The following is a 27,694-nucleotide window of genomic DNA, read 5'->3' on the forward strand; positions in this document are numbered from 1 at the left end:
AAGTAGGGATACGGAGTCACACTATTCAACAGTTAAGAGTTGCTACTACATGCGGTTCAGCAGAAGCCGATTGTAGTTGTGCTGTTCGACGACCACTTGTGATTAGGACTCTGTACCTATTGTTTTTTAGTTTTACACCTTTACAAGTAAGTGCTCTTTCTGTATGTTTTATAGAATAGTAAATCGCGACTATTAATACCCAAAAGTGATCGCCTTTTAAATCTACTACCATCGGAATTTGCACATTTTAGGTCAACTCCTTCATTAATTGTCATCTGTTTGTGATTATTTTGTTTCAATTCCATTAATTGTCAATATATAAAAAACCACTTAAAATCAATTCCGGCGACAATCGAAATATATTTAAACTCCCCTCTTGAGACTTGCGTTAATTTATGAAAGTGAGGAAGGAATTTTTTCCCAATTTACTATTTGGACCTTAGCTAGTGCGATTGCAACATTTATGTATAAAATAACGTTAAAAATAGGCGAAGGTTAAATAATTGGTAATTAGATATTAACTATTTTTTATTACGCCGATTACAAGAGTTGTGTCTGTTGGGCCTGTATGAAAAAGGAGCTCTTTAACTAAAATTGGACTTTTCGGTGGCGCATTCCGAACTGTACCTGAGAAATAAAAAATGTATTTATAGAACTTACACAAGTTCAGTATTGTGGGTCATAAAACTGAAGTCGTTTATTTTGCAATTTTTTTAGTAATCGCACAGCAGCGCGTTTCATATTCACGTTCAAAGTTCATAGAATCTTTCAGACGAAATCAAAAAACCCTAGCTTTGTCATTTTATGGGACATATTGTTATTTGTTAGTAATAATTACGTATCCATAAATTGTAAATTCTTTATGAAGACATTAAAAGCGGAAAATTGCTCTAATTAATCTTTGAATGACAATGATTTTGATTTACATACTTAATGACGCAATTTTCTCCTTGAACTTTCTGCAGCCAGGTCTAGGTATCAAGATAACAAAAGGCTAAATACAAGAATAAGTCTAATCCATTCGTGATCTGTCCAAAGAAGAATTCTAATAAAAATGTCACCTGGCGCGGCGCCTAAACGTGAGTCTAATGAATTAAAATATAGTAAACATTCAGCTGGCACATATTTGTTTATTTACAACCGCCGCCTAGAGAAATAGGAACTGTTTACGTAATCCATCGAAAAACGTAAATTGTAGTAGTACCCATGACCTACCTCTTAAGAGCTGAAATCTGAATTTACCGTATGTGCAAATTTCAACCATGTCGTAATGTTTATAACATAATTTAGCGCCATATCAAATCGAGGCTGTCCGACTAAGTAGAATTCTTTCAAAAGTGGAGGTGATGTTGCCAATTGTTTCGAACTGTTTATGTTTACGAGTTTTTTATTGGCCTCTTTCTAGTTCAAGGGCACGGGAATTCTGTTTATCTGACGTCGTCTACAAAAGAATATCTATTAATTAACGCTCTTTAAATAGAAAGATATTTTAATGCACATTCTCTGGAAAAGTCCGAAACTTGCTTTATCTAAACTGTCGCCTTGATCTAATTTTTGCTCGATGCGATAAAATTTCGAAGTTATTTGTTGCGTTCTTGACCGTGTATATTGGATTGGGATTGTCGTAGTTGTTACACCTGAAGGTTATATAACAACTGTTACGCTTATTATAAATGACGTTTTATAAATTGCACTTATATAAGGTCCCAGGGTTTTATTATAATGAAGAACGAATTTGTCGGAATCAGAGACTACATTCCTTGCGGAAAGTGCGATTAGATTTTTAAATGAATGCGGTTTAAACAATAAAATCCCTAGAACCAAGAACGTTACCTCCCAAAGTTATATGGGAGGGCATTTAGGTCGACCAAAAAGAGTTTGAAGGGCCCGATCCTCTATTCTAAAAACTTTACCTTTGGTTTTGTTGAAACCTCGTACTTGCGAGGATCTTAGAATCTGTCTTTACGGTTGAGTGGATTATCATGTGGGAAACAAATTCGACTATTTCCACAAATTGAATCGCCTTGTATAATAAGTAACTTTTCATAAATGCATTCTCATTAGTTTCCCATATAATACTCGACTCAGCTTGTCGTTGAACGCGATGTGTGCACTATTTTTTCAGTTGGTGCAATTTGCAAGTAGACAAATTAAGCATTTATTATTTTTCTTCTGTTCAACCAGGGTGAAACTTCTATTAAAATTCGCAAAATATGTAGATTTTCTAAACATAAATGTCGGAACACTCAAAATACCAGGAACATTTGTGAAATACTTCGAAATTCCTTCTTTGTACCAAAATTTCCTTTCAAATTTCTCTTTTGGGCACAAACTTCTTTTACACTTTCGGTATTATATTTGGATTTGGATTCTTTAATATTTTGTAGCCTGTAATAACAGCGCCATCGTGGTGCATAGTGAAGAAATGAGGTATTTTAGATAGTTTTCATAACTTTTAAAAATAATAACCATTGGCATGGTCTGCTCTTCCAAGAAACTTCCCTTACTCTACAAGTGGTAACGTGGCAATAGCACAATTTGAAATAATGCTCTGTAACGAACTAAGGTCAAATCCTGGTCACTGCCCCAAAAATTCTATAATAACCCAAGTCCAGTCGGTAAGCGACCGCGCAACTCAAAACAAATAATCAAAACTTTAACCAAAACTAACTGAAATCCATGGCATATGCATATCAAGTAACAAACCTGTCTAATTGTAGGATCTACGTTGTTTTGGGAAACGAGTTGCTCGAGGATGTGTGTGTGTGTCGCTCTGAGGATCGACCAACAAAAAAAAATGCAAAAAATGAGGAGAGTAAACTTAATTACAAAAAGAAAAACAATCAAATCCAAATCACGGTTGCTCTCTCTTAAGCACCCAAGAATAACTCTAGGGACTTCATTTACTATATGGAAGGAAAAAAGAGCTACTTCCATATTGTGGCACCCTCTTTCACGGAAATGATGTTATTCCGACTGTTATGTAACGGAACTCGACATTCACACCTAGACCTCTCACGGTACAAAAAATGTGGATCGGTATGGCGCCTGCAATTTTGGGCAGGACATAACCTGTCCCATTGTTGGGTATGTTCAGAGTTTATTTTCGTGGTTTGAGCTCAGGCGCCCGCATTTGGCTAAGATATGACCTACATACAGGGGTATAATTAAAATGAATTTGCATAGACCTATCACATAACAGTATTCCTATATTCAAATATTCAGGAGTTTTAAAAAAGTACCACATTTGGCAAAATAAGGCGATGGAAATATACTACTGCAAACAAATCCAAGAAATATATTACTCCCCCATATAAAACAAACAAGACTCCCTGACCCATCGTAAAAGCTGATCACATTATAATTGAATTTTGCAATCACCTTCCTACAAATTGTTAAAATATAAACTACTTGTGGAAAGTTCCAACTACGTACACGAAATCTACACGATAATCTAAATTAAATAAGCACCCTGAATCACAAATCAAAGCTACTATGGAAAGATCCACCCTAACTACTAAGCATCGAAAAGTATAATATGCTATAACTTGTTTTAACGCCTGTACTAATCTGCAACCTTCCCGGTTTCCCCTAACATAATTGACTGTGTAGCTCAGTGGTAGAGCGTTGGGCCACATAGCCGGGAGGTCGGGTGCTCCAACCTGGACTGAGGTAAGAATTTTTCATCTATGGCAGAGGCGAGAATTTCCTGAGATCAGTTTCGAGCATTCCTCCGGCTACTCCGAATTAGGTTTTCCTGCAGTTTTCCCAATTCGTAAGGTAAATTCCGGAGTAGTATAAAACAACTTAAAACCTTCTAAAAAGCATTGCGCGTGTCCCTTTGTATTGAGCGAAAGCCTGTTGAGTGTCCAGGACAAGACAGGAACAATAAATAATAAATAAAATCTTGGGAAGATTTGATGACTTTCTCCTACATCGCTCTTCAGGTCCCAAAACGTACAACAAAGTTGAAGTCTCTGACCTCATTAGTTAAAAAAAAGTCACGTCTTTCAATGAAAGTACTGTAAAAGCAACAATTATACCAAATAAGTCTAATATCGTTAAACGCGTGGAAGCCAAAGTTGCAGATGGTGATGTAAAAGGGGCTGTAAAACTACTTTCATCAACCGATTCACTTGCTAAACACGATGCAGCCACCATTCAACAACTTCAAGATAAACATCCAGCTCCATCACGAAATCTTACTTTTCCTATGCCACCTTCCTCAGCTGAAACGTGCCTGATAGTGTCCGAAGAAGACGTTTCTAAAGCTATTAGATCATTTCCAAATGGATCAGCATCAGGAATTGATGGTTTAGCACCACAGGTTTTAAAGGATTTGATATCTTACGGAAATGGCGAATCCGGAAGGAAATTATTGTGTACTATAACAGAGCTATGCAATTTAATATTACGAGGAGATGTCAATGAATATATTCTGCCAATTCTCCACGGTGCCTCTTTGTGCGCGTTAAATAAGAAAGATGGAGGAATTCATCCAATAGCTGTAGGTAATCCACTTCGTCGTCTGTCAGCCAAGCTCGCATGTAAAGCAGTTCAGCAAAGAATTGGAGAACACTTTCGGCCTACACAGTTGGGGTTTGGCACAAAAGGAGGTTGCGAAGCTGCCGTTCACACTGTAAGAACGTTTCTAAAATCAAATCAACATACAAACAAAGTGCTTTTGAAAATTGATTTTAAGAACGCATTTAATTCGGTAGAACGCGACACAATGTTAGCTGCTATACAAGCTAAGACTTCGGAGCTATATCATTACCTCTGGCAGTGCTACGCTACTCCATCAAAACTATTTTTTGGGCCTGAAGTAATTAACAGTCAAGTTGGCTGTCAACAGGGTGATCCAATAGGACCCATGGCTTTTTCATTATCGATTCATCCCATTATAAACTCACTAATTTCAGAACTTAATGTTTGGTATCTTGATGATGGGACCTTAGCCGGAGATTCAGCATCAGTTCTTTCTGACTTTGCCCAGATAATTCATGAATCTAGAAAGATAGGACTTGAAATCAATCCTTCAAAATGTGAATTACATTTTATGTCTGATACCGACGAAGAAGTTTTAAAGAGGTTTCAATTATTATCTCCAGGAATCCGAAGTATCACGAAAGACAATCTTACACTATTAGGAGCCCCATTGACATCGAAAGCAGCAATGTGCTGTTTAAACACTAAACTAGAGGAAATGAAGATTTTGTTTGCCCGGTTACCTAGCTTGAATAGCTATTATATTGCTTTCTATCTACTGAGACACTGCTTTGCTATACCAAGATTAACATATCTTCTACGCACTACCCCGACGTGGAATTTTGAGGAAATCCTGCACTCTTTTGATTTGAAATCAGATCAACTCTAGAAACGTTACTAAACACAACTTTATCAGAGCAAAAATGGATTTTAACATCCCTACCTGTCAATGTCGGTGGATTAGGTGTGAGGAAAGCAAGTGATTTAGCAATACCAGCTTTTTTGGCTTCAGTAAATAGAGTTTACGACCTTATTTGTGACATGTTACATAAATCTATAACAGTTAAGGTTGATATTCCTTTTTACGATGAAGCTTTGAACTTCTGGAAAACATTACAGCAAAGTTCCAATAGCTTTAATAAAGAAGAACTAACAATACCATCTATACCTTCCGTTCAAAGAAATTGGGACTTGATCAACGTTGAACGTGTAGTAAGATCTATGACACTGACAAGTGAACTCGATATCGCGAGATATAAAGCTTCGGCGGTTCCAGAATCTAACATATGGTTAAATACACTTCCCTCTAAAACCATTGGATTGTTATTGGACAACAATACGTTTCGTATTTCCATCAGCTTACGCCTTGGAACAAACATTTGCGTTCCTCATACTTGCATTTGTGGTACGCAAGTAGACAGCAGTGGAATACACGGACTATCTTGCTCGATGAGCGCAGGTCGACATTCTCGACACTCATCTTTGAATGAAATAATACATCGTTCACTTGCATCGGCAAAATACCCTGCTATGTTGGAACCTGTAGGCCTAAGACGTGACGACAATAAACGTCCTGATGGAATGACCCTTGTGCCTTGGACCAAAGGACAAATGCTAGTTTGGGATGCCACATGCACCGACAGTCTAGCACCATCCCATGTTAATTTATCAAGTAAAACGGGTGGTGCAGTAGCTGAATCTGCGGCAGGTATAAAAATAAGGAAATATTGTTCAATTATAGAACAGAACCATATTTTTATACCTTTCGCAGTAGAGACTTTGGGACCTTGGTGCAGAGAGGCTCGTAATTTTGTGGAGTGTTTAGGAAAACGTATTGCCAGTATTACTGGAGAACCTCGAGCTACTAGTTATTTAAGACAAAAAATCAGTATTGCTATACAACGTGGCAATGCGGCAAGTGTAATGGGGACGCTTCCAACTGCGATCCCTATGGAAGAAATTTATTATTTGTTATGAATATTTGATCTTTAAAAATTTTTAACTTTGTAATTAAATACTTTTTCTTAAAAACTTCAAAAAAAAATAATAATAAAACTACGAAAATTCCCAAAACATTAGTCGTAATTGAATTTATATGATGAGCTACAAATTACTAGGTACAATGAAAACGTGTCGTACCCACAATATCCGCTCGAAAAGTATGCCTCGTCACTTGTTCCAACGTATATGGTGGCAATTGAACTGTGTCGGGACTCGGTCCGGACTCGGGACAAATTTTGTAGTCCGCTCTCTCGAACGAGACCACGCTACGACATCAACTGAATGAATGGCGTGCTGCGAAACTGTCATATGTTCATTTGCATAAAGTAGAATGTTTTCTATCAACGACCACCCTTCTTTCCGACCCCTTATGAAAAGAGGGGGTTGGGGGCTGGTTTTATTCTTCATGGTACGCTAAAAAGGTTTCTACGAAAGGAATTAATTTCTATCACCCATAGTCCTCCTCCTCGACCCCTTACCGTGATGGGATATAATTTCTTATATCTCACGAACAGCTTATCGGACGGTACTCACAAAGAGTGATTGGGATGCCTGGAAGAAATATATCCATTGTTTATGTCAGAACTTTAAGAGCGAATATATCGAAAACGGTTTATCGGAGGAAAGTACTCTCAAAGGCAAAATGAAACGTATGGACGAGACATATCTATTGGTGAAGTCGAAGCGAATGTCTTGAAAATGAGGGTACACATAAAAGGCAAGTGAACGTCAGGACGAGATATTTCAATTGATGAGGTCAACACTTTTAGTGCAAATACCAGTCAAATAATAAAACAATTGAACATCTGGTTATCGAGACGTGACGTGAGGATGCATTTTGCACCGTCCTGTCTCAGACAGTTGACCTAAGCCCAAATTGTAATCCCTACTTCCTTAAAAAATCGGCTGTGTTAAATTTGAACACTATATGTTATTGTTTTTTCCGTTATAAAGCGAACGGATGGACGGACAGACGTCCAACCAGACTTCATTCTTTGACGTGATTGATAAACTAGTTCCTCGAAATACCTACTTATGCTACTTAGTTAATATTTTTTAATGGATTTCCCTGTTTGTATATTTTGAAAGAAAAGGAAAATAACTTGTCCCGATTGAGAATATGTAAACTGTAATTGTTTTGTTTGTATTTTCCCGTGATTTTTTTATTGGAATGTGTTAATTTCCAATGAATATTAATGTAGGTAGTTTGAATAGCATTTTAATTAATCAGGCCAGGTAATACATGCACCTGTCAAAGTGAAAATGTCTTTCAAAATTAAAAGTAATCTCAAATTTTTAACTAAGAAGATTCTTGAATCCTAATAAAAATCTGCAAGAATGTGCATTAATAAAGAATGAAAATTTAATGATTGCAAAAGTAACTTCGGAAATGAGATTCGCAAAATTTATCTGCAAGCACGCTTAAGTAAGCAAGGACATTCGTTTATCGTTCATTGAAGCAATGATATTGACTATTTCCTAATAGATATAAAGTTTCCCAATTAATTATATTATAATACTCAAAATATGGGGAGCAATACCGAAGATCGATTTTTCTTGTCTCAAACTTTATCTGACAATGAATTTCCATTGAGTGTTTTCCGTGAATTTTTTAGTGTTTTTAAATCATGGATTTTTTTCAAATGTTAAACTTTTATAGTTTATAACATCTAATAAACCAACAAAATTTGGTTGTTTTCAAGACCCCCACACATCCATCACTAGATCCTCTACAAATATCAAACAATCTCATATCATTAAGCTCAAAAAGGTCCAACTAATAAAATTTGAAAGATTTTTAATCTTCTAGTTGGCCAACCAAGTGCCAACCTAACGTTTATAACTCATTTTCCCATTTCTAATATTTTTTGTTGAACCATGTAGTTATACGATTATAAGTATTATAAGTAAGGAAAGAAACGATAAGTCCAAAGTCTGATTTGATATCACCAAATAATTCTTCAAATATTTGGTTGCTGGACATACTAACATATCTAAAAGTTGATAGCAGTGCTTCCAGAAATGATTTTTTATTGTTCTAAATTTTTGCTTTATTTACTCCGATATCTAAAGTGGTTGAAGATTTATTACTAATTTGGGTTTCCCAAGGGCTTATTTTCCTTTCTAAGTTGGCCTTCTGTATCATCTTCACGAACTATAATTCGAAATAGTTTGTTCCAGTCTATTTTCAATCTATTTTGCATTATCTACTTTTTTCAAATTTATAACTTAACAATTTTGAATAGTGTTTATAACACACCTACATCCTTTTACTCATTTTACGTTGTTAACGGCCTCGCCATGTATGAATGTAAGTAATTTTCGTTTAATATTTAATGAGTATTAAATAACACAATACATCATCCGAAACAATGATTAATCTTCGTTTATCATCCTCCTCTTTTGTGTAAGGTTAATCACTACACCACCTCTCAATAGGGATAGCGCAACTATCAGCTCATTTTTGGAGGGCATCTTTCTCATTCATGCTCTGGGTAGTCGTAAAATAGGACCCAGATCAAATGCAGTAAATCACAAAGTCATAAATAAAGAACAATTTTGCTGCATGTGCCACTACCTACTATTTATAAATCAAGCTTACATTCTTTTGCAATTTTAAAATATAAATTGATTCATTGAAAAATTTCAGGAACGCCTTTATAAATCAATTAAGTATGTGTTAAAATTAGTTTTATGAATATTGGGAGCACGTGAGCATGTCAACGTTCATTTGAATTAATAGTCTTTTGTTACAAATACAGCGTTTAATTAATGTTTATATGTATGCATAATTGGCAAAAAGAACACGACCATACCAACATGGTAAAGACACATAAACCTAATTACGGGTCCGACGCAAAAAAAAACTTATTGAGTTATTCGCTGAGTAAACTGTGACTATTACATTTCGAAATTTCAATTTAAAGGGGTTAATTTTACATTTTGTTTATAGAGCACGTTTTTAAGAAGTAATAAATGTCTCGGGCGCCTACATATTCATTTCAGCTCACGAAAATTAAAATGCAAAACGGGTATTTTTAGTTTTGTGGATCGTATTTAGAATGTTGCAGAAATGCCATTTGGAGGTTAATCACACATGTGTTGTTATCTTTAAATTGGAACATCTGCAATCTGCATATTTTCGACGCTACGTTGGTGTTGAATGTTCCACTTCTGACTTTCACCTCGGCACCTTTGAAGCTTACGACAGGGGGATGATTAGCGAGAAAATGGATAGACTCGTATTAAAATAGCTTAGTGACGATAGTAATTGCTATCGTCTTTGTTATGCTAGCAATTATTTTTTTTACTAGGAATGGTAATTGTTTGAAGTAATTATTTTTACGACAGAAATTTTTCCTGAAATTGTAATCGAACAGCAAATGTTTATCCCCTAGCAATTTTGACCCAAATATGTTCATTTATTGTGTTCTAACTGATGTCACCTTCAAATTCGTTTGTGTCTCCTCAGAATCAACGCCAAATGCAAAAAATATCACTTTTATATAAATAACGTGGTGACTGCTGATTGTTTTTATATATTTCGGGCCGGTCTTACATGCTTCATTTATTTGGCAGTTAATTTTCGTGGAAGCACATGCGTTTACGGTTTACATAACAGGTTATCTATCAGATAACGTTAGCTGAAACATGAAAGATCTTCCTTTACATCCTCCTTTTTGACTGGTTAAACTAATTTGAGCTTTGGAGTAGATTCGCTTAGCGGTAGCATAATTATTATCAATGCTACCATTGACTATAATGGGGGTTATTACTTAATAGTCAATGATGCTACCTCTACAGTAAACGGTGTGCATCACATAATGTCATGTTTTTATTGAGGGTGATGAGTAATTATAATTGCGCTAATAAATGTAAACAACAGTCGCATATATTTTGGTAATTTTGACCGAAGACAATGCGCACAAAAATATACCAAACCTTCGAAATTTTCTAAAAGACTTTACATATCTCTACTCACCACAGAATTTGCCAAGCGAAATGTTACAAGATGAGTGACTTGCGCTCATATTTACCAACAGGTAATTTTTGGCGATTGATCAATATATAATTGGACTGTAAATAATCATCAACAATTACAGCCAATTTCTATTATTAAGGTGTGATTTCATAAGAATGTTCAGTATTCAGGTGCAATTCCCCACATTCCTTAGCCTCAATTTGATATGGGAAAATTATTATTATACTTTTAACATAAATAATTATTTATGTCACTGAGATAAGATAAGTGAAGTGAATGTCACCACTTTTAGAGACTAAAAATCATCATTTCCTTTCATAACTAACATCAAATTAAGGAGGTGCGATTTTTTCCAAAAGAATTAATTTACGAAAGGCTCAATTGAAGGACGTAATAATTGATACTAAGTAAGTCGGCTACTTTGTTCTAAATTTGTTCCCTGATCTAAGAACAGTGATTGATTATCCTTTTGAAGTCACATACCATTTCGGTGGCACATTAAAATAATAACAAAATTAACACATTGAAGGTTATCGGTAACGCTAATAAGGCATTTCTATATACATAATTGTTTATTTTAATTATTTCTAAATTAATTAACAAGCCCTGATGTGATTTATGATCTTCTGCACTGTTAGTAAAAAAATGTGGGAATGAAGATTATTAATCCTAAGTCCATTTAGAACAATCGGTAGTTCCTAACAAATTTAAATTTATGTCATACTTGATTACATTGTCTACAATTTTTATCCCACAATACTCTGATTTAATACCTCATTACTAGATAACTTCGTAACCTCGTATGTCATTTAGTCAGAAAAAATAGTTTTCTTTCTAAGGGAAAAGTGAAGTGGCTAATTAACCTTGCATATGGAAAGACGGTGCGAAAAAACCAATGGCTTATTCATTTATGTATTCCTAACAAAGTACCAGTACATATTTTTTTACGTAATTATTTTAATAGTAGGTATTTCTAAACACTGTGACAATTTTGAGAGCATTTATGATTTGTAGACTGTCAAATCTATTCTAAAACATGGCACCAAATAAATAGTTTTTTAACTGTCGCGGTCATACATCAATTCTACTTTATTTACTAGTGCTTATTCTGTAAAAAATTAATGAATTGATAGTTTGCAATGGCATTCTTTTTTCATGTAGTAATTAAATCTCTTTATATATTTTATTTTCTTTGAGTGTTTCTTATATAGAAATGGAATATAAAATACAATAATAAATAAATGTGTACACAAATGTAGCAAACGAGCTCTTGAGTGTCGGTATAGCTTGGCATTGCGTATTTATGGCTAAGGCTGTGCTCATTGCAATTCGGTTAATAACTAACGGAGATGTCAAAAGGATCTTCCTTTGGCCTACATTCACGAACTCCGATATAAAAATTTGATAAAGAATCCAACGGCAAAATTTCATTGTAATCGGCCCATCCGTTTTTGAGATATCGTGCTAACTGACAGACGGACAGACACCGCAAAAAATTATGAACTCACTAGGAGTTCGTAAATAACACATATATAATTGTCAGTGTCACAAATAAGTATGTCAAAAAAATTGGGTGTAGAGGGAACCAAAGCATCCCCAAATTTTCATTTTCTCTATAATTTTCTTCTCGGTGTAATTTTAAGTGCAGCGTCTCAGTTCGCCGCGTAGGAAACAGTTATTAAGAAATTTACTACAAGGTAGCCCGCAAGAGTGCGAACAGCTCGATTCCCCTCGTAGCGATGTCCTCAACGATTACAATCCATTTTTTCTGGTTATCAGATTCGAGTAATGGTAATAATAATAATAATAATCACGCGGGTTTCTGGTTTGAGGTTTTATAAAGTATTACAACTTTAAGCTGCTGCTGGGTCGGCGCTCCTAGAAATGGCTACTGGTATATTGTTTACAAAAAAGAAAATGAAGCAGAAGATTATGGGCTCCGGATTGAAACCAAGGTAGTCTCCAACGCAAACCTTCTATGTTCCGCCGTATTTTTCCTCAAACCTTGACCTTTATGATAAGCTTCTTTTTTCGATGTTGTTTATGATTCCTTTATGTTTTAAAAAATAGTTATTTATGTATTAAGGGCATAATAGTGATGTTTATATTCTCGAGGGCGACGAGTTAAAAAGCTCGAGGGCCTATGGCCCGAGAGCTTTTTAGTCGCCCGAGAGTATAAACATCAGTTTATGCCCGTGGTACATACACAATTTTATGTTTTACAAATAGTTTTCTTCGTCAAAATTCGTTTACAAAATAATTCATTATGTTTGATCGAGTATGCGTGGTTCGAATTTGTTAATGTGATTGAAACCATCCAAACGTCAAACGTAATTTTAAATAATTCAATTCATCGTGAATGAGCAAGAAGTTCCAGAAACTATACGAAATAAGGCCAATCTTGTGATTTAGTAGGTATTGACAATTAATAATTGACGTTTCTAATTTTCAATGACCTGCAAATATTTGTTAGTTTTGTCATTAAGTATTAATGAGTTACTATGGTGATACTTAATGCCCTAGGGCATAAAGTGGTACTTTATGCCCGCGTATCACAGATATAAAATGTGCTATGATAGGTTAGTAAGACATAAAATTATTTTATGATTATTATATTTATTGGGACATAAAGTAGCCCTGGTCCAGTGTAGAAAATCGGTGATGCCTGGAGTCGGATTTTGGTCTGTTTTGCTTTCCAAGTACATAGGTATATTTTAATACGAGATGTTGTAGGACTGGATGGCTAAGGCCCATTTGGTGAGTTTTCAGGTGAGTGACTTGAGGACGAAGAACCATTTTAGCGGTTGGTGGTTGGTGGCTAGGGTGATTCCCCTTCCACGTAGCCTCGGTGAGTACCCATACCACAGAGAGGGCTTCGCGTTCCGTGGTGGAATAATTCCTCTCGGCGGAACTGACCAAGCGGCTGGCATACTACACTGGTCGTTCGTCTGAGCCTTCACCCTGACCGAGTACAGCGCCTAGGGCGGGTTGGCTGGCAGCGGTCCTGATGATCAAGGGCGAGGTCGGCTCGGCTTGCCGTAGTATTGGTGCGGTGCTAAGTAGGGTTTTCAATCGATTGAATGCGACGTCTTGTTCCGTTGCCCATATCCATGGGGTGTCATTTTTCATTACGGTCGTTAGGGGTTTTGCGACCTGCGCGACCTATACCTATACTAGGAACAGGTATGGATGAAGGACATTAGGTGCTTCAGATTCCTGGGAGCTGGTAGATCGGCGATGGCGGAGGTCTTTGCGGAATCCGTATTGAGACCGTTTGGTGTAATAAAGTGACCTAGGTACTTGGTGCGCGGGCATACGAAATGGTACTTTTTGATTATAAGGAGGCTCCTTTGGCGGGTCGTAACACGATATCTTCGCATCCGACCATCATGTACAGGAAGATTGATCTGCGTGTTCTCTTCTTAGGAGAATGCGGGAAGATGGTTGATGTCACTGGGTGGTTTGGGAGTGCACCAGAAAAGACGGAGTGAATTTCCGGGTTGACCTCGAGAAGCCATTGCAATGAAGAGTCTTGAGCGACGAAGTGTGACTCGGCGTGCGTATATTCTTCAGCGATTACCTCTTGGATGGGTGTCTTCGGACCAGGCAATACGATAGCTAGAGACTTCAAATTTTCACTAAAAGCTTTCTGCTATAGTGTAGATGTGCAGGTTCTGGGTTATTAAGGATCATCAGATTCTTTATGGTTTTGTATTGTCCGTCCGTCCGTGTGCGCTATAACTCTTTTTAAAAGTGCCCAATTGTGTTGGTATATGGGTACTTTGGATCTTAAAGACGGATGCTATTGATTTTCAGGAGCTGGTTCAACAGGAACAAAAGTTATAGGACTTCAAGTGAATCGGGAACAGGAAAAACTGCGGCCTCAATATAATAGAAACCAACATATTTCATTCCCTAGGTCATGTATGAAGTTGGAACTTTGGCTAGATTATTCCCCATCACTCTGAGATGTGTAACAATTCAATATAATCTTCTGAGTGGTCTAGATCAAAAGTTTTAGAGTAAAATATGTCCAAAATTTTTCTTTATTCATGAAGTTGGAGTAAAAGCTTTCAATCGCAATATCTTGATATTGAAAGAGTACATCACATGCACATTTGATAACTGTGTGGGTGTTATTCAAACATTCTTTTTCTGAGGCCACTGGATTTTGATAAAATCGCTATTAACTGCACCAACATCATTGGGAACAAGATTAAGAGCACTATCTCAATGTCTTAAGACATGAATTGTATGCATTCGTGTTAACATACTATAAAATGTATTTTGTAAGATTAAAATAACTGGTCGTTAAAAAAGTGATTGTAATACTGAGGATCCTTCAATATTTCGTTGTATCGGTTTATTTTGAGTTAGATTACTCGTCAGATCGATAATTTTAAACTCGTAATAAAATACTGATCTGTATTACCTTTTCACTCAACGGTATTTCCAAAAATGCGCTTTCATCATATATGCTGATTTAAGTACAACTTGTTTTTAATAGATTTTAAAATCAAGTTTGTGACCGTTGAAAAACTCAAAAAGGTTCAAAATAATAAAAACTTCTACCTTTGAGGAATCAAAACGCCTTTTAAAATATTAAAGTTGATTTCCTTTTACCTTCCTGATTGTATTAGTACCTACGCCAAAGTGAACTCATACCACAGATTTATTAAATCTGTGCTCATACTGCGCGCTGAGCACGTGTGTTACTGTCCTATTTGTATAACAATTTTGTCTGCAAGTGCATAATTGTTATTTAATAAAATGTTGTAACAATAATTAATATACAATTCGTCAAGTGTGTGAGAGAATTTTTGGCGGTTTCCATTTGGGTACCATGACACTCCCTTTATGGAATGCGTGCATATAATGTGTTGTTTGTCGGTTAGATTTGTGTTGCAAACGGGCCCAATTATATTTAGTTACACGCTCTTCGTTTATGAACCGATCACTTTCCTCGCATCCTAATAAGCAATTTGTGCTTGTTAAGGAAACGTACCGGTGACAATCGCATTGATTTATTTCATGCCAATGTCAAAGTTGTCTATCCCATTAATTTTTTGCATAGTCGCAGGGACCAATTTCTTGCCGTCACAATTTTAATATACACGCTGCCATAAAGTGTTTATTGCTTTGACATTAGAAAGATTACGTTTCCCGAGCTCATTCATGCGTTTTCCATTGTTAAGTAATTTAGAAAGCTCCTTCCAGCTGTCTAATTTAAGAATACCTTTAGTACCGGAAATTTCGTCAAAATCCATGCCAATTTTTACGTACGTGGGACTGGGAAAACATGTTATAAGGAAGAAAATAGCTGGTTTATAACTGCTCGCGTTCGTTTGAAATGTTTTCCTGTAACTAACAGTAAACGTTCCATTCAATTTGTTTAGCCAATATAAACTCCTTTATATTTTCGAAATTCATAATCTGAACTACCTGTAAACCAAGTGCAGAAATAAACTCCTGGTGGGCAGGATATAAAAAATATTTATACTTATCCATCAGTGTTCCCGTCACACTTCAATGTAACCAATTTCTCTTAAACTTACAAATAAGCGCAATCATTTATAAATCAATTGAATCATTAATTATTTGCATATTTCGTGCGATCCAATTTTTTCAATTGACTTTGATGCAGTCGAATTTATCAAAATGTCACTACTTAATAGGTTAACAAGGCCATATATATTGCCAAATTAGCAATTAAATTTTTGCAGAACGTGGCCAGTTTTTATTTCTGACAATTATGTTATGTAATTTCTGCATTCAAATTGATTGTAACTATTCTACATTTAACTGCGTTGCTTTTCATCTAATTGCCGACAAGAGTTTTTAGTGTTATTGAAATACATAATTAATTAAACCTAAATTTAATTTTTGATTTATATCTTTCATTGCAAGGTTATATACTCAAAGAAGTGCGCTATTCGCTCGTCTAATCCGCTTAAGATTACAATAGTATTACAAAATGCATATGACCCCAAACAAATTTGAAAAACACATAAAATTTTAATTAGAGTGAACCGACATTGTAAGTTCAACAATCAACACGTGAAGTTGTTTTCCATTAATGATAAGACGGAGATTACACTCGATGGTTTTTTTTTGGAGAAACCACGAATTCGGGTTTTGCAAAAACAACTTCCAAGGAACTATAGTGACAATAAATTTGAAAACACATAAAAATGTTAAGGGATGGTACCCTGTATATGTCTGATGCAGATTTTGCAATAGCAATAATTGTTCAAATTATATATAGCATTGATAGTAATAAAATTCCCACAGTATATTGCCAAAGATATGATAAAGTCATATGGCAGCATTATGCTATTAAAATTAGGGAAGCGTTTAAATTTAATAACTCATTTTTAAGCCCTATTAATCTCAAGCTTCTTAAATTCCCCCTAATTTTTTTCTCAAATTCTACTAAAATGTTCTTCACGCTCCCGTCAAGATCTCTTTCTTGAGTGTGACTCAAGTTCTCCTCAATTTTCAAGTTATTTTCAAGTGGTTCTTATTCACAACTTCCTTAAAGTTCTCCAGCGGTAGCTTGTGAGGTGAGGGGGGCAGGTGAGGGTCCGCTTCACTGCTAAACTTGCTACCTTTTAGGTGCTCTTTAGCGTTTTTGACCGTTATTCGCTTTCTCTGAAGAGCAAGTTGCACGCATGTGAGGCTCTTCTCACAAGAAACTCTAGGAAGTATTACCTGGAATTATCAGGAAAGCTGTCTAAGAGATTTCTAGGGAACTCGAAGGTTTCATTTAGATTTTTAGCGTGTATACAATTTATTTTCTGGGGTATTTCAAAGTACCACCTACCCATGAAGCTGTATTGTGCTCTGAAAACTTATATCGTGATCCCAGAGTTTTCCTCTTTTAATGGTCGGTGAACTGCGAATGTTTCGGAACCTACTTTCCCAGTCGGCGAGCATGAATAGAATTGTTCTGCCAGTGATTCTATGTTCCAGCCAATCGTAAGGGATTTGAGGCATTTTCCGGTGCGTTCTGTCAGAAAATGCATAAAATTTACAATGAGTGTCACTTCGAGTTCAATTAAGAAGATGAATAGTGACATTTAACATAAAAATAAGCTATCTGATTTGTGGACATGGAAAACATGTTATGCAATTGAAAAACTGAGAATATTTACAGCTCACACTCTTCCTTTAACCTTAACCACATCCGCCAGTCCTTAGAGCAAGCTAACCCTATACTGCTACAAGTTACAATAAATTATTTCAGTTAAATTGGGGATATTCGATTTATATCACACGTTCAATCTTGACAACTGTTATTGATAGGGGTGGGACCCCATTTGTGCTCATTTTGTCTCGATGATATATTAGAATTCCTTGTGATAGTGAGGAAATCGAATTTTTAATTAAGTATCTAACCATCTCTGCAATGACAAACCACTATAACTTAGACAATCCGTTGCTTCTTCCTTATAGCAGTGTGTACCTAGTTATAAAACTGCGTGCGTCCGGTAGTATTTGGTTTAAGTATGGCCGTTGATCAATTCGTATGGTTTGAGGTCAACTGCCAATGCCAAAAACAAACAAAAACACGCAGATACGAACAAACACAAACACTAAGTCAACTGATTTTAATTTGTAAAAAGCAGAGAAATTCTATCAGTGTGCAGCAAGGTAAAAAGTAGGAGATTGACAGCTGTCGTGTAATAATTTTTGCGACGCCATACGTTTTTTGTAACAATTGTCGAATACAAGCGATCTGTCCAGAACAGTTATTGAACATCCGTTATAAGAATAGAATATTATTCCATTGTTATATTAGTCTACAGTGTAAATGGTATTACTATAAAAATCACATGCCACAATGTGCTTACAACTTTTGCTCTCCTATCACTATCGAAATCTTTGTAATTACTTAAATTCTTATGGCATGTCCTGTCGTTTTATCGCTTCATTTCATTGTTAGCTTCTAGTTCATAGGCGGCCTCTGATACTAAATTTATCTTTTAATTATTTCATTAGAGCAATCTAATAAAACCACTATTTGTAATTACATCCGACCCGTTACGTTTTATGCACGATCTTGATTGCTTTCAAAATTCTCGTTCGCGAGTGCGCCTAAAAATATTTCGCGGATGCCTAAAATTATCTTACTAAGTACATAAATTTTACAATGTAAATACCAAGCTAGGGTGGGTTAAATGTAAACAGCATCCTATTCAAAAGAATGAGATACATATAAAACATACTTAACAATATATGGGTCTCTTAATTTGCATTAACGACCTGCATGTTGCCTTTTTGAGTTACTGTGGGTGGTAAACACAGACTCAATTAGTAACTATTGAAATCACCCAAACACATCATACCTAATTTCCATCGCTTTTACAGCGTACTTAGTTAAATCATTGACAGTGCTAATAAATTTAAGGTGGTTTTAAACGGGGCAATAAAGTCTTATTTACGGACAATGGTTATTTTTTGCTTATTAAAATTAATTTCAAATATATTTACTGCGTTTTATAACACCAATTTGGATTGACTTCGACCTTCCTATGGCCACCTATGACTGTTACACTCATTTAAATTAATTATGTAATTAACTACTATGATGCTGTACCAGAGATTTATGTAACTACACTTTTGAAGTTTGAATGCCATGTGCATTGTTTTTTTCGGAATGATTTCTAGTTTATTTATTTAACATATATCCATCAAGCGAGACTGAAATCGTTTCGAATTCTTAAGAAAATATTTGCGTTTGGTAGCATAACTCGTCTTCATAATTCCGAAATTGCAAGTGAAGTGAATCCAAATGGAATACCTGTACTAAATTTAGATTTATGACCTAAAACTTTGTTATTAGTTCCACATATTTATGAATCGATACCTACTATAGCGTGTGCCGATCAAAAAAATTGTTTAATTCAATGCCAAGGATTACGTAATTTTCAACTTTGAAATTTCTGGATTTCCTCTCTGATATGGTTGCGATTGTTTATTTTAACTTAACGGCATTCACTGCATCTCCCACAGATGCATTTACTGTATATGTAAAAGTTGGTGATGTCATTTGGTCATTGTTGTTTTTGTCTGGCGTGCTTGTAATTCAAATTAGTGAATGTTTGTTCTTTGTTACATTCTTATTCTGCCACAAAAAGATTTAAGTGGACTGAAAAAATAACAGTTCGCATAAATAATGGCATGGTACTTGACGTATATAGGACATATGTTTGACGCCACAGACCGTAAATCATGTGAGATTGCTAAAAACACGGCCAAAAATTATTTGCATGTGATTGTAATGTAAACTTACTGTAAGTTAATCAAAAGAAACGTATAAAAAGATTGAAATTGCGGTATTCTCATCCACATGCTTGCGGTATAGAATTTAGGGCAATCATAATTGCTTCAAAATCAACAGGAAATATACTACATTTTTTAATTAGTATGGTCCATTATGAATAAATCATTAGATGTAATTATTATATCATTTTATGATGCAAAAGAGGGAAATTAATTAGACAACTATTAATGAAATAAAAATAGGGAAATTATTATTTATGTATTTATATTTGCTTTTTCTTATTCGCCACAGTTTTAATAACTGAACATTGGAACAAATTCTTTTAATTGTGCCAGATTGGTACAAATTTGGCCTTTTTTGATTTTTAAGTTGCTACTGTTATTAGGTTTTTTATAATGAGACTCCAATTTAATGCATAAACTTTATCCATCATTGAACTTCGCAGATTTGGGTTTTTTGTCTTTATGACACAGATTTTGGACTGTTGTGTTTTTTAAGTTACTCAATTGTTTAGATAGAAGAAGTTTAGTAGAGCAACCTGGGCCAAATCGCAAAAGAAAAACTCATTCTGCAATGACTTTTCAGTTATTCTTAATATTCCTCCTGGAATTTAGATATTCTTATAAAATGTTTAATTACCAGGGGGTGGTCATATGGGACCAAGCCCCATCTACTACGTTGTAAACAAATCGTGAATTAAAGGTGCCGTATCGGAAAAATTTGTAATCACAGAGGAAAGTGACCGAAGTGCGAAAAAGGACGCGTAAGCTAAGAAGGCAGTTCACGCAGTCAGACAGCCCGTGCTCAATGAGTCGACGAGGAGTCATGAAGGAGGCGTATAAAAAGCGGATTCAAAACGTATAGGAGGCTTGAAGACGATAGTTGTCATGGAAAAGACGTGACAAGATCATGTGTGACTAAACTTGGAGAAGAGGTGAAAAAAGGAGAACAAAACGCGAAAGAGTCGTAAAGAACGGATAATAGGAAGGCTAATGAAAGAGTTAAAAAAGAGACATAAGGTGGTGAGGGCCAAAATCAAGCAAGCAAGGCGTGAGAGATGTAAGACGTAGATAAGATCAGAAGAAACTGAGAAGAATGCGCGAGTAAGTCGCGAAGAAAGGGTAAATGAACAGAAAAGTGAAGTAAGCATGTAAGAGACATGGTGGAGGCGTAAAGGAACGTTTGAAAGAAGCAGGATTGAACGATGTGGGTGCATAGAAAAGATGAAATAAGGTGTGTTGACGAGGGAGGTGTAAAGGTGTAAATGAATCTGGCAAAAAGCGTGATAGATTTATATAGAGACGTGAAAGCGAAACGAAGGTAAGAAAGAGGCGTCAAGAAGGTATATTGAAAACACGAAGGAGATTTAAAGGAGTCTTAAACGAACAGACATGCAGGAAAAGGTGAGGAGGACGGGGTAGTAGAACATTGGTGAGAGGTGAGGACTGTGAAGCCGTGAGGGAACAGTAAAGAAAAGAAGCGAGAACAAACAGAAAGTGAAGAAGACATAGACAGGCTTTGAAAAGCTAAATAGAGGAAATATGCATAAAGAAAGTGTGTAGTAGGAGTGAATGGAACAAATGTGAAGGAAGATATGATGGGAATAAATGAGGAGAAAGAATGCGTGGAGAAACTACGAAGTACGCATGAATCATTCGTGAAGATACCATGAAAGCAGTATAAATTGTAAATAAATTACGTGAGCGGACAAAATTAGCGGCTGTAGGCGGCATCCTGGATGTGATGTCGGTGGAACGGACTGACGGATTCGAGCGTCACCGAGGGTGTACGGCCTTGCCTCTGGTCCGCAGCGGTTTGCGGAACGGTCTCGGAGTAAACTCAGTCAACTAAAACAAAATTATGGCGCAAGGCCCATACGGCAAGTTCCTTAGCGGGAATGAAAGCAACAAAACAAATTTATTACTGGTGTCTACGGGAAACTAAAAGCAGGAAAGCGAAACAGATTTTCCCTTATAAATAATTGAACGGTTGAAATAACTGTGCAAGAAAAAGCAAAAGCTAAGTAAATACGGCGAGGTGCACTTAATGTAGTCTCCAAAGTTATCCAAATTATTACGGTACGTACAACTGTAACTAGCAAAACACCAAAGTCAAAAGATCTTACGATTTGGTTAAAACGCCAAAAAGATCCCCTTTACCTTTCATAAAATTCGGGCATGCGATGGAGAGTTTCCTAACCAGTCCATTGTATTCGGATAAAAATTAAAACTGCTTTAATTAATTGTGCAGCCTGCCTGCCATCGCAAAAGAGAGACGATTCCCAAATCATCTTCAGTTTTGGGGTGTTTCGCATTATTGATATTTCGATTTTTTTCGTATAGCTTTCTAGTGGCGATCGGATTTTGATGAAGGTTTTTGTAAATAATAAAATAGTTCAGAGAGTATTCAAGGAAAGACTCCTTTGAGATTCTTAGATTTTTTGTAGGTTAGTGAGGAGCTTTGACGGATATCAATGTTTAAGTTTCCCAGAGAATTTTCGAATGCTTTTCCAAATCTCGGTCAAACCATGGTCAAACATATTTTTTCACAAAACTTTCATTTTGGATCTGAGGTTTTTCACAGATTCGTCAGAGGTGTTTTAGAGCAATCCTGCAGAGATTACTTACTGATACTTTTCCACACACCCTCCCGAGATTCTTACAGATCCCCTTTAAAGTTTTTCAGGTGCTGAAGCAAATACCAAAAACCACACTGGACTAATCTTTGTGAGTTGTTCTCTGGAAGATTTTTAGTGATCGCGATAAGTGATTGTCTTAAGAAAAAATGCAGTTTGGTTTATCGGTGAACTTGGTCTAATGAGTTAAAAGTTTATTCTCATGCTGATTGTTTGGGAATCCTGTGGAATCATTGATGATCTATGAAAATTCTCTGATAGGCCCTAAAAAATTACACCATAATTTGTATAAATCTTTCATAAATTATCTCAACAATTTTTGAAACACTTCTCTGTAGAATTCCTCAATTTTCTAAAAAAAATATTGAGAGATCTGTGAATATAGACATCCGCAAAAATAATCGCTAAAAAACACCGAGGAAACCTTAAAATATGTTATTTGAACAATCTAACAAGAAATATCAGAAGAATCTATAAAGAACCCTTAGAGAATGATTAGAGATTCTTTAAAATATTCCATTCAGAAACCTGAAGGATCCTAATCGAATTGTCTAAAATTCTTATAAAAAATATCCAAATAATTTTCTGAAGACCTTGATTATCTTTAAAGAAATGCTTAAAGCCGTCTAAAGAAATTTGGAAGAACTTCTGAAGGGTTTTCGAAGAGTCTCAGAAACCTCTGAAAACCCTCGCTGCAATGGCTCTGGAAAAAATTCACTGTCTGAAGGATTCTACATATGCATTTTATAAACATCTAAATCTTGTCCTTGTATTTCTTTAACGTCCGAAGCTTACCCGGAGAAACTTAATAGAGACGCTTCAAAACATAACGGAATAGTCTACAAACGATATAAAAAAATTGTCGGGAATGTATTAAGAATTTGTTAAAACATATGATGTTAAAGTCCTTGAAGAATCACTGAAGGATCATTATTTTTGTTTTTATCAACATTTGTAAGTGTGGGGATATAGCTGAAGAGGGTACCGACGGGGCACATGATACACATACACATTTCAAAACTTGTCAGCAGCATTCTCCTTAGATAATCTTTGGGAACTGATACAGAATGTATTATTAAGAATGTCGAGAAACTATATCTTCACCAAATATGAAAATGTGGCAAACCATTCTCGATTAATATATGTTGGGGCCTTAACGTACAATGGAAATAATAATAATAATAATAATAATAATAATAATAGAGAGATTTATTGCCCAACAGAACAGACATTCCAATTACAGGACAACACATAATAGTTAACGCGCAATTATTTAGTGTAATAAGAAAAAAAAAGAAACACAACAAAAAACTCAAAAAAAATCAAATATCAAGAGCAGTTTGGTAAGCAAGTTTAAGTTCGAACACTTGCATTAAAATTTAACCTGAAATATAAGTAAATGTAGAAATTGAAACATTGGATGGATGGGAATAACGGTATGAAAAAGATTGAAATAAGTAAACAAGATTCTATTCTTACACTATGGCAGTTATAGGCACTTTATTCCTATCCATGTTTCATAAACTCCAATATAGTCGCCTAGATTTTTGCAAAGTAGGTATTCCAAAGGAGTAATGAGTTTTCAGGTTTGTTAATAAGGTTTGCATAATAAAAAATCTTCCGAAGTGTGACAATATTATGGACATGTGGAAATGAAAGAAATGTGAAATGTGGTACACAACAATTTTGAGAGCAGTCAGTCACCTTCGCGAAAAAAGTTGTTTCATGAACATTTGTCACGTATATATAACAAAAACACCTGACGTTATATAAAAGATGGGGATTTACCTATTTTTCCTTTTTTTGGTTCATCAATGTAAAACTGCGTAGTGTTTCCACTACAAAATTTGTTCGCTTGTACTGTTGTGTTCCTAAATTTTTTTGCTACTGATCAAAATAAGCCTTAGCCGTATCGTTTTCCGCTTAAATTTTTTTAAACAATTTTAATCATCTTTGAGAATTGTCTGTGATATTTATGCCGAAATATATATTACCATATTTTTATCAATTGCATTTGAGGAAGAAGTTTGAATAATTTGCCTTATTATCCTTGAAATTTGTAAGCTGCCATCAAATTAGTTGTTTCGCCTCCAATTTGACTTTTTTCGACAGTAAACGAAGAAATAAATCATTTCAGACCATCTGTCCTTCCTTTTGCTGCCCACTTCAACCTCTTATTTTCATTTGCTCTGCCATACGAAATTGTTAAAATTCAATTGGAGCATTGCACTTATTTTGACCCTGACAGTGATATAAAACGGTTAACTAAACGTAATCTGTCTAAATGTCAAAGATATATGATGAATCAATTTGTTAGAAACTGATATGCAGTAACCCAATTTTTTATCGTTGCGGTTTGGTGCAAAGGTGGTAATGGCTCATCACCACAACTTTTATCTAACCGTATACTTCTTCGGAAATCTAATCATTTTTAGCTTGAAGTCGTTTGAAGACGTAAATATCATTTTTTTTGCATTGTTTAGGTATATATACTTATTGATTATTAATTATAAACTAATGTGCAACGAAAACATGCCGGTATGTAACGGATGAAAAGATTAATGTACGTTTTGTTATTGAACGCTTATTATAAATGTTTATGTGGAAAAATTGGATTTTTTATCGTCGAGAGGCTAAATAAAGAAAATAATCCAAAGCGTTATATTTAGGTTCCAATTTTCCTGGTTATTTTTTGGTAATTGTTTGCATGGGCGGCAAAATTTCAAAAATGCACTCGCTCACTTGTAAAATTAAATTAATGTGGTGCTATAAATTAAAACACTTCACAAATCTAAACATTCATACGCTATTAATCACTTTGAATTGTGAATGGATGATGTAACGGACCTGATTCATACGTCATATACGTTTATATGTAAAGATGTTAAGACGTATTCTCTGATTATCTACCCCTCCGAAAATGACGGTTGAACTTAAAACCGTTTAAATAGAGATGATTTCACATTGAAACACTTTTTCACCTATGCAATAACAAGCAAGTCGCACTTTATTTTTAATTTAGTCGGTGTCAGTGTAGGAAGGTGAACTAAACTAATTGTTGTCTATTTTGGATTTTAAAGTATTCATTTATAAAAAAAGGTCTGTAATTTTATATTAAATTTAATATTGTTTCAGATGATTCGAATAAAAGCAACCCTTTTGGCACTTGCCGTTTACGTAAATATTGCAAGCGCAATTCCATATGCTGATGATTTACCACCTGGTCCCTATTGTGGAGCGCGCCCCAATGCGTGTTGTAGAGGAAGAATGGATGGCTGTTCGGCCCCTATTATAGGTAACGTAGTATGCGATTTGCGATTTTATTGTAAAACACTACCTTAGGTACGCTTTGTTATTGTGATGATTTCTGTGATCGCGTCAGGAGTGACGATTGTTGCCCTGATTTTCAAGCTGTGTGTCGAGGAAATTACACAGTGCAAGAAATTAGAGTGTGTCGATATAAGGGCCAGTACTATGCGTATGGCAAAACTGCCAAAGAGAATTGCAACATATGGTACTTGAAGTGTTTATTTAAGTTCTTTTGTTGATATATACGTTTTGCAGCAAATGTGAGCAAGTTGGCTCAACTGTGGAGATGCTTTGTGAAAGAAACACCTGCATAGTTGAAGAAAATATAATCAACGCAGTCAATCAGAGATACGACCAGCATCAGTGGAGAGCTTCCAATTACACAAAGTTTTGGGGTAGACGTCTAGATGAGGGAATCAAATTGAGACTGGGCACATTACAACCCCATCGTTTCGTTAGGCGAATGAGTCCGGTTAGAAGAATATACGACCCTAACTCTCTGCCACATCAGTTCGATTCCAACCAAAAGTGGCGCGGTTATATTTCACCCATCCAAGACCAGGGCTGGTGTGGCGCTTCCTGGGCAATGTCCACTAGTGCTACCGCATCCGATCGGTAATCCTCAATGCGCTGTCAACCCTCAAATAATTATTTTATTTCAGATTCGCAATTCTTTCCGAAGGGCTCGAACGAGTTCAACTGAGCGCACAAAACTTGCTGTCGTGTAACAACAGAGGGCAACAAAGCTGTAATGGTGGGTATTTAGATAAGGCCTGGCTTTTCTTCAGGAAATACGGGTAAGAAGAAACGGAGTTTACCATTCTTTCATCTATGGTGTTACAGAATAGTGGACGAAAACTGTTACCGATACATTGGACATGATGACTCATGCCGCATTCCGAAATTGGGCGATCTTGTATCGGCGAGATGTGCGCTGCCACGCAATGTAGGCAGAAAAGAAAAATACAAAGTAGGACCCGCTTATCGTCTAGCAAACGAAACTGATATCATGTATGAAATCATGACATCTGGCCCGGTGCAAGGTATACTCCACTGTTCGATTAATTAGTTTAACAAAGTCGTTTCAGCCACCATGCGAGTTTATCACGACTTCTTCACGTATAGCAGTGGAATTTACAGACACACGAACCTTGCGACGGACGACCGAACTGGCTATCACTCTGTGAGAATTGTGGGATGGGGTGAAGAACCCGATTATCATGGAAGGGTGCACAAGTACTGGGTAATGCAATTTTTCTTTTAATCGAACCGTTCACGTTGGCCTTCGATCCCTTCACTTACGTCATGTATTCTGCAAGTTTATATTTATCTTCGATCGTCGACCTTTTTCTTGATCAATATTGTTAGCTGTTAGCGGACAAAGTAGAATAATGTGTGCCATGTCTATTTTTTGCAATACCGTCGGTTTAACGATCTTAGTATTTACTGGGTCATTTTTTAAGTGGTCTACCGTAAATATTTTAGCATATAATTAAATATGTCTCTCTGTTACAGCGCGTTGCAAACAGTTGGGGCGAAGATTGGGGCGAGAATGGATACTTCAAAATCGCACGTGGAATAGATGAATGCGAAATTGAATCATTTGTACTAGGCGCCTGGCCATTCACAGTGGATCCTGTTAGCAAGAATGACGTTTAATAAAACACTTTAGGATAAAATTTCTGTAATTCTGTGCCATCTCCTTTTTTTTTGTTGATTTAATACTGCCAGGCAAAGCAAATAACTGTGTTCGTAAAAACTGCCAGAATTGATACTACTTTATTGTTGCCACCGTTTATATTTTATTTATTATTAAATAGAAAGGCAACTCGTATTATATTTATTTTTAGTTATTCCCATGAAGCCTCTAATACCGTATTTAGCTAGCATAGTCATTGTTAAATGCACTAAGAATTATTTTTATAATCTTATAAATAAATTGTTAATAAACACACCTTACCATTGTACTATCGAATCTGAATAAACTGAGTAA

General features: G+C 35.7%; 2 protein-coding genes across 3 annotated transcripts; both read left to right on the top strand.

Annotated features, from left to right (window-relative positions):
• LOC116176042 (uncharacterized peptidase C1-like protein F26E4.3) lies at positions 1–27,668 on the top strand. Of its 2 annotated transcripts, none has more exons than XM_031494484.1 (8): positions 1–146; positions 25,528–25,687; positions 25,735–25,906; positions 25,957–26,316; positions 26,364–26,498; positions 26,545–26,744; positions 26,790–26,944; positions 27,217–27,668. In XM_031494484.1, exons 2-8 carry the CDS (start codon positions 25,528–25,530, stop codon positions 27,358–27,360), a joined length of 1,326 nt encoding a protein of 441 aa, XP_031350344.1. In that variant the 5' UTR covers positions 1–146; the 3' UTR covers positions 27,361–27,668. The 2 variants fall into 2 exon arrangements, with proteins under 2 accessions (XP_031350344.1, XP_031350351.1); XM_031494491.1 differs by lacking the exon at positions 1–146 and adding an exon at positions 25,367–25,471.
• LOC116161558 lies at positions 5,710–13,423 on the top strand. The gene is made up of 3 exons (XM_031474949.1): positions 5,710–6,196; positions 6,260–6,429; positions 13,205–13,423. Exons 1-3 carry the CDS (start codon positions 5,710–5,712, stop codon positions 13,421–13,423), a joined length of 876 nt encoding a protein of 291 aa, XP_031330809.1.
• Positions 27,669–27,694: the final 26 nt, after the last annotated feature.

This window comes from Photinus pyralis, unplaced genomic scaffold (assembly GCF_008802855.1).
Source record: "Photinus pyralis isolate 1611_PpyrPB1 unplaced genomic scaffold, Ppyr1.3 Ppyr1.4_LG1, whole genome shotgun sequence".
In the NCBI taxonomy this organism is placed as follows: domain Eukaryota; kingdom Metazoa; phylum Arthropoda; class Insecta; order Coleoptera; family Lampyridae; genus Photinus; species Photinus pyralis.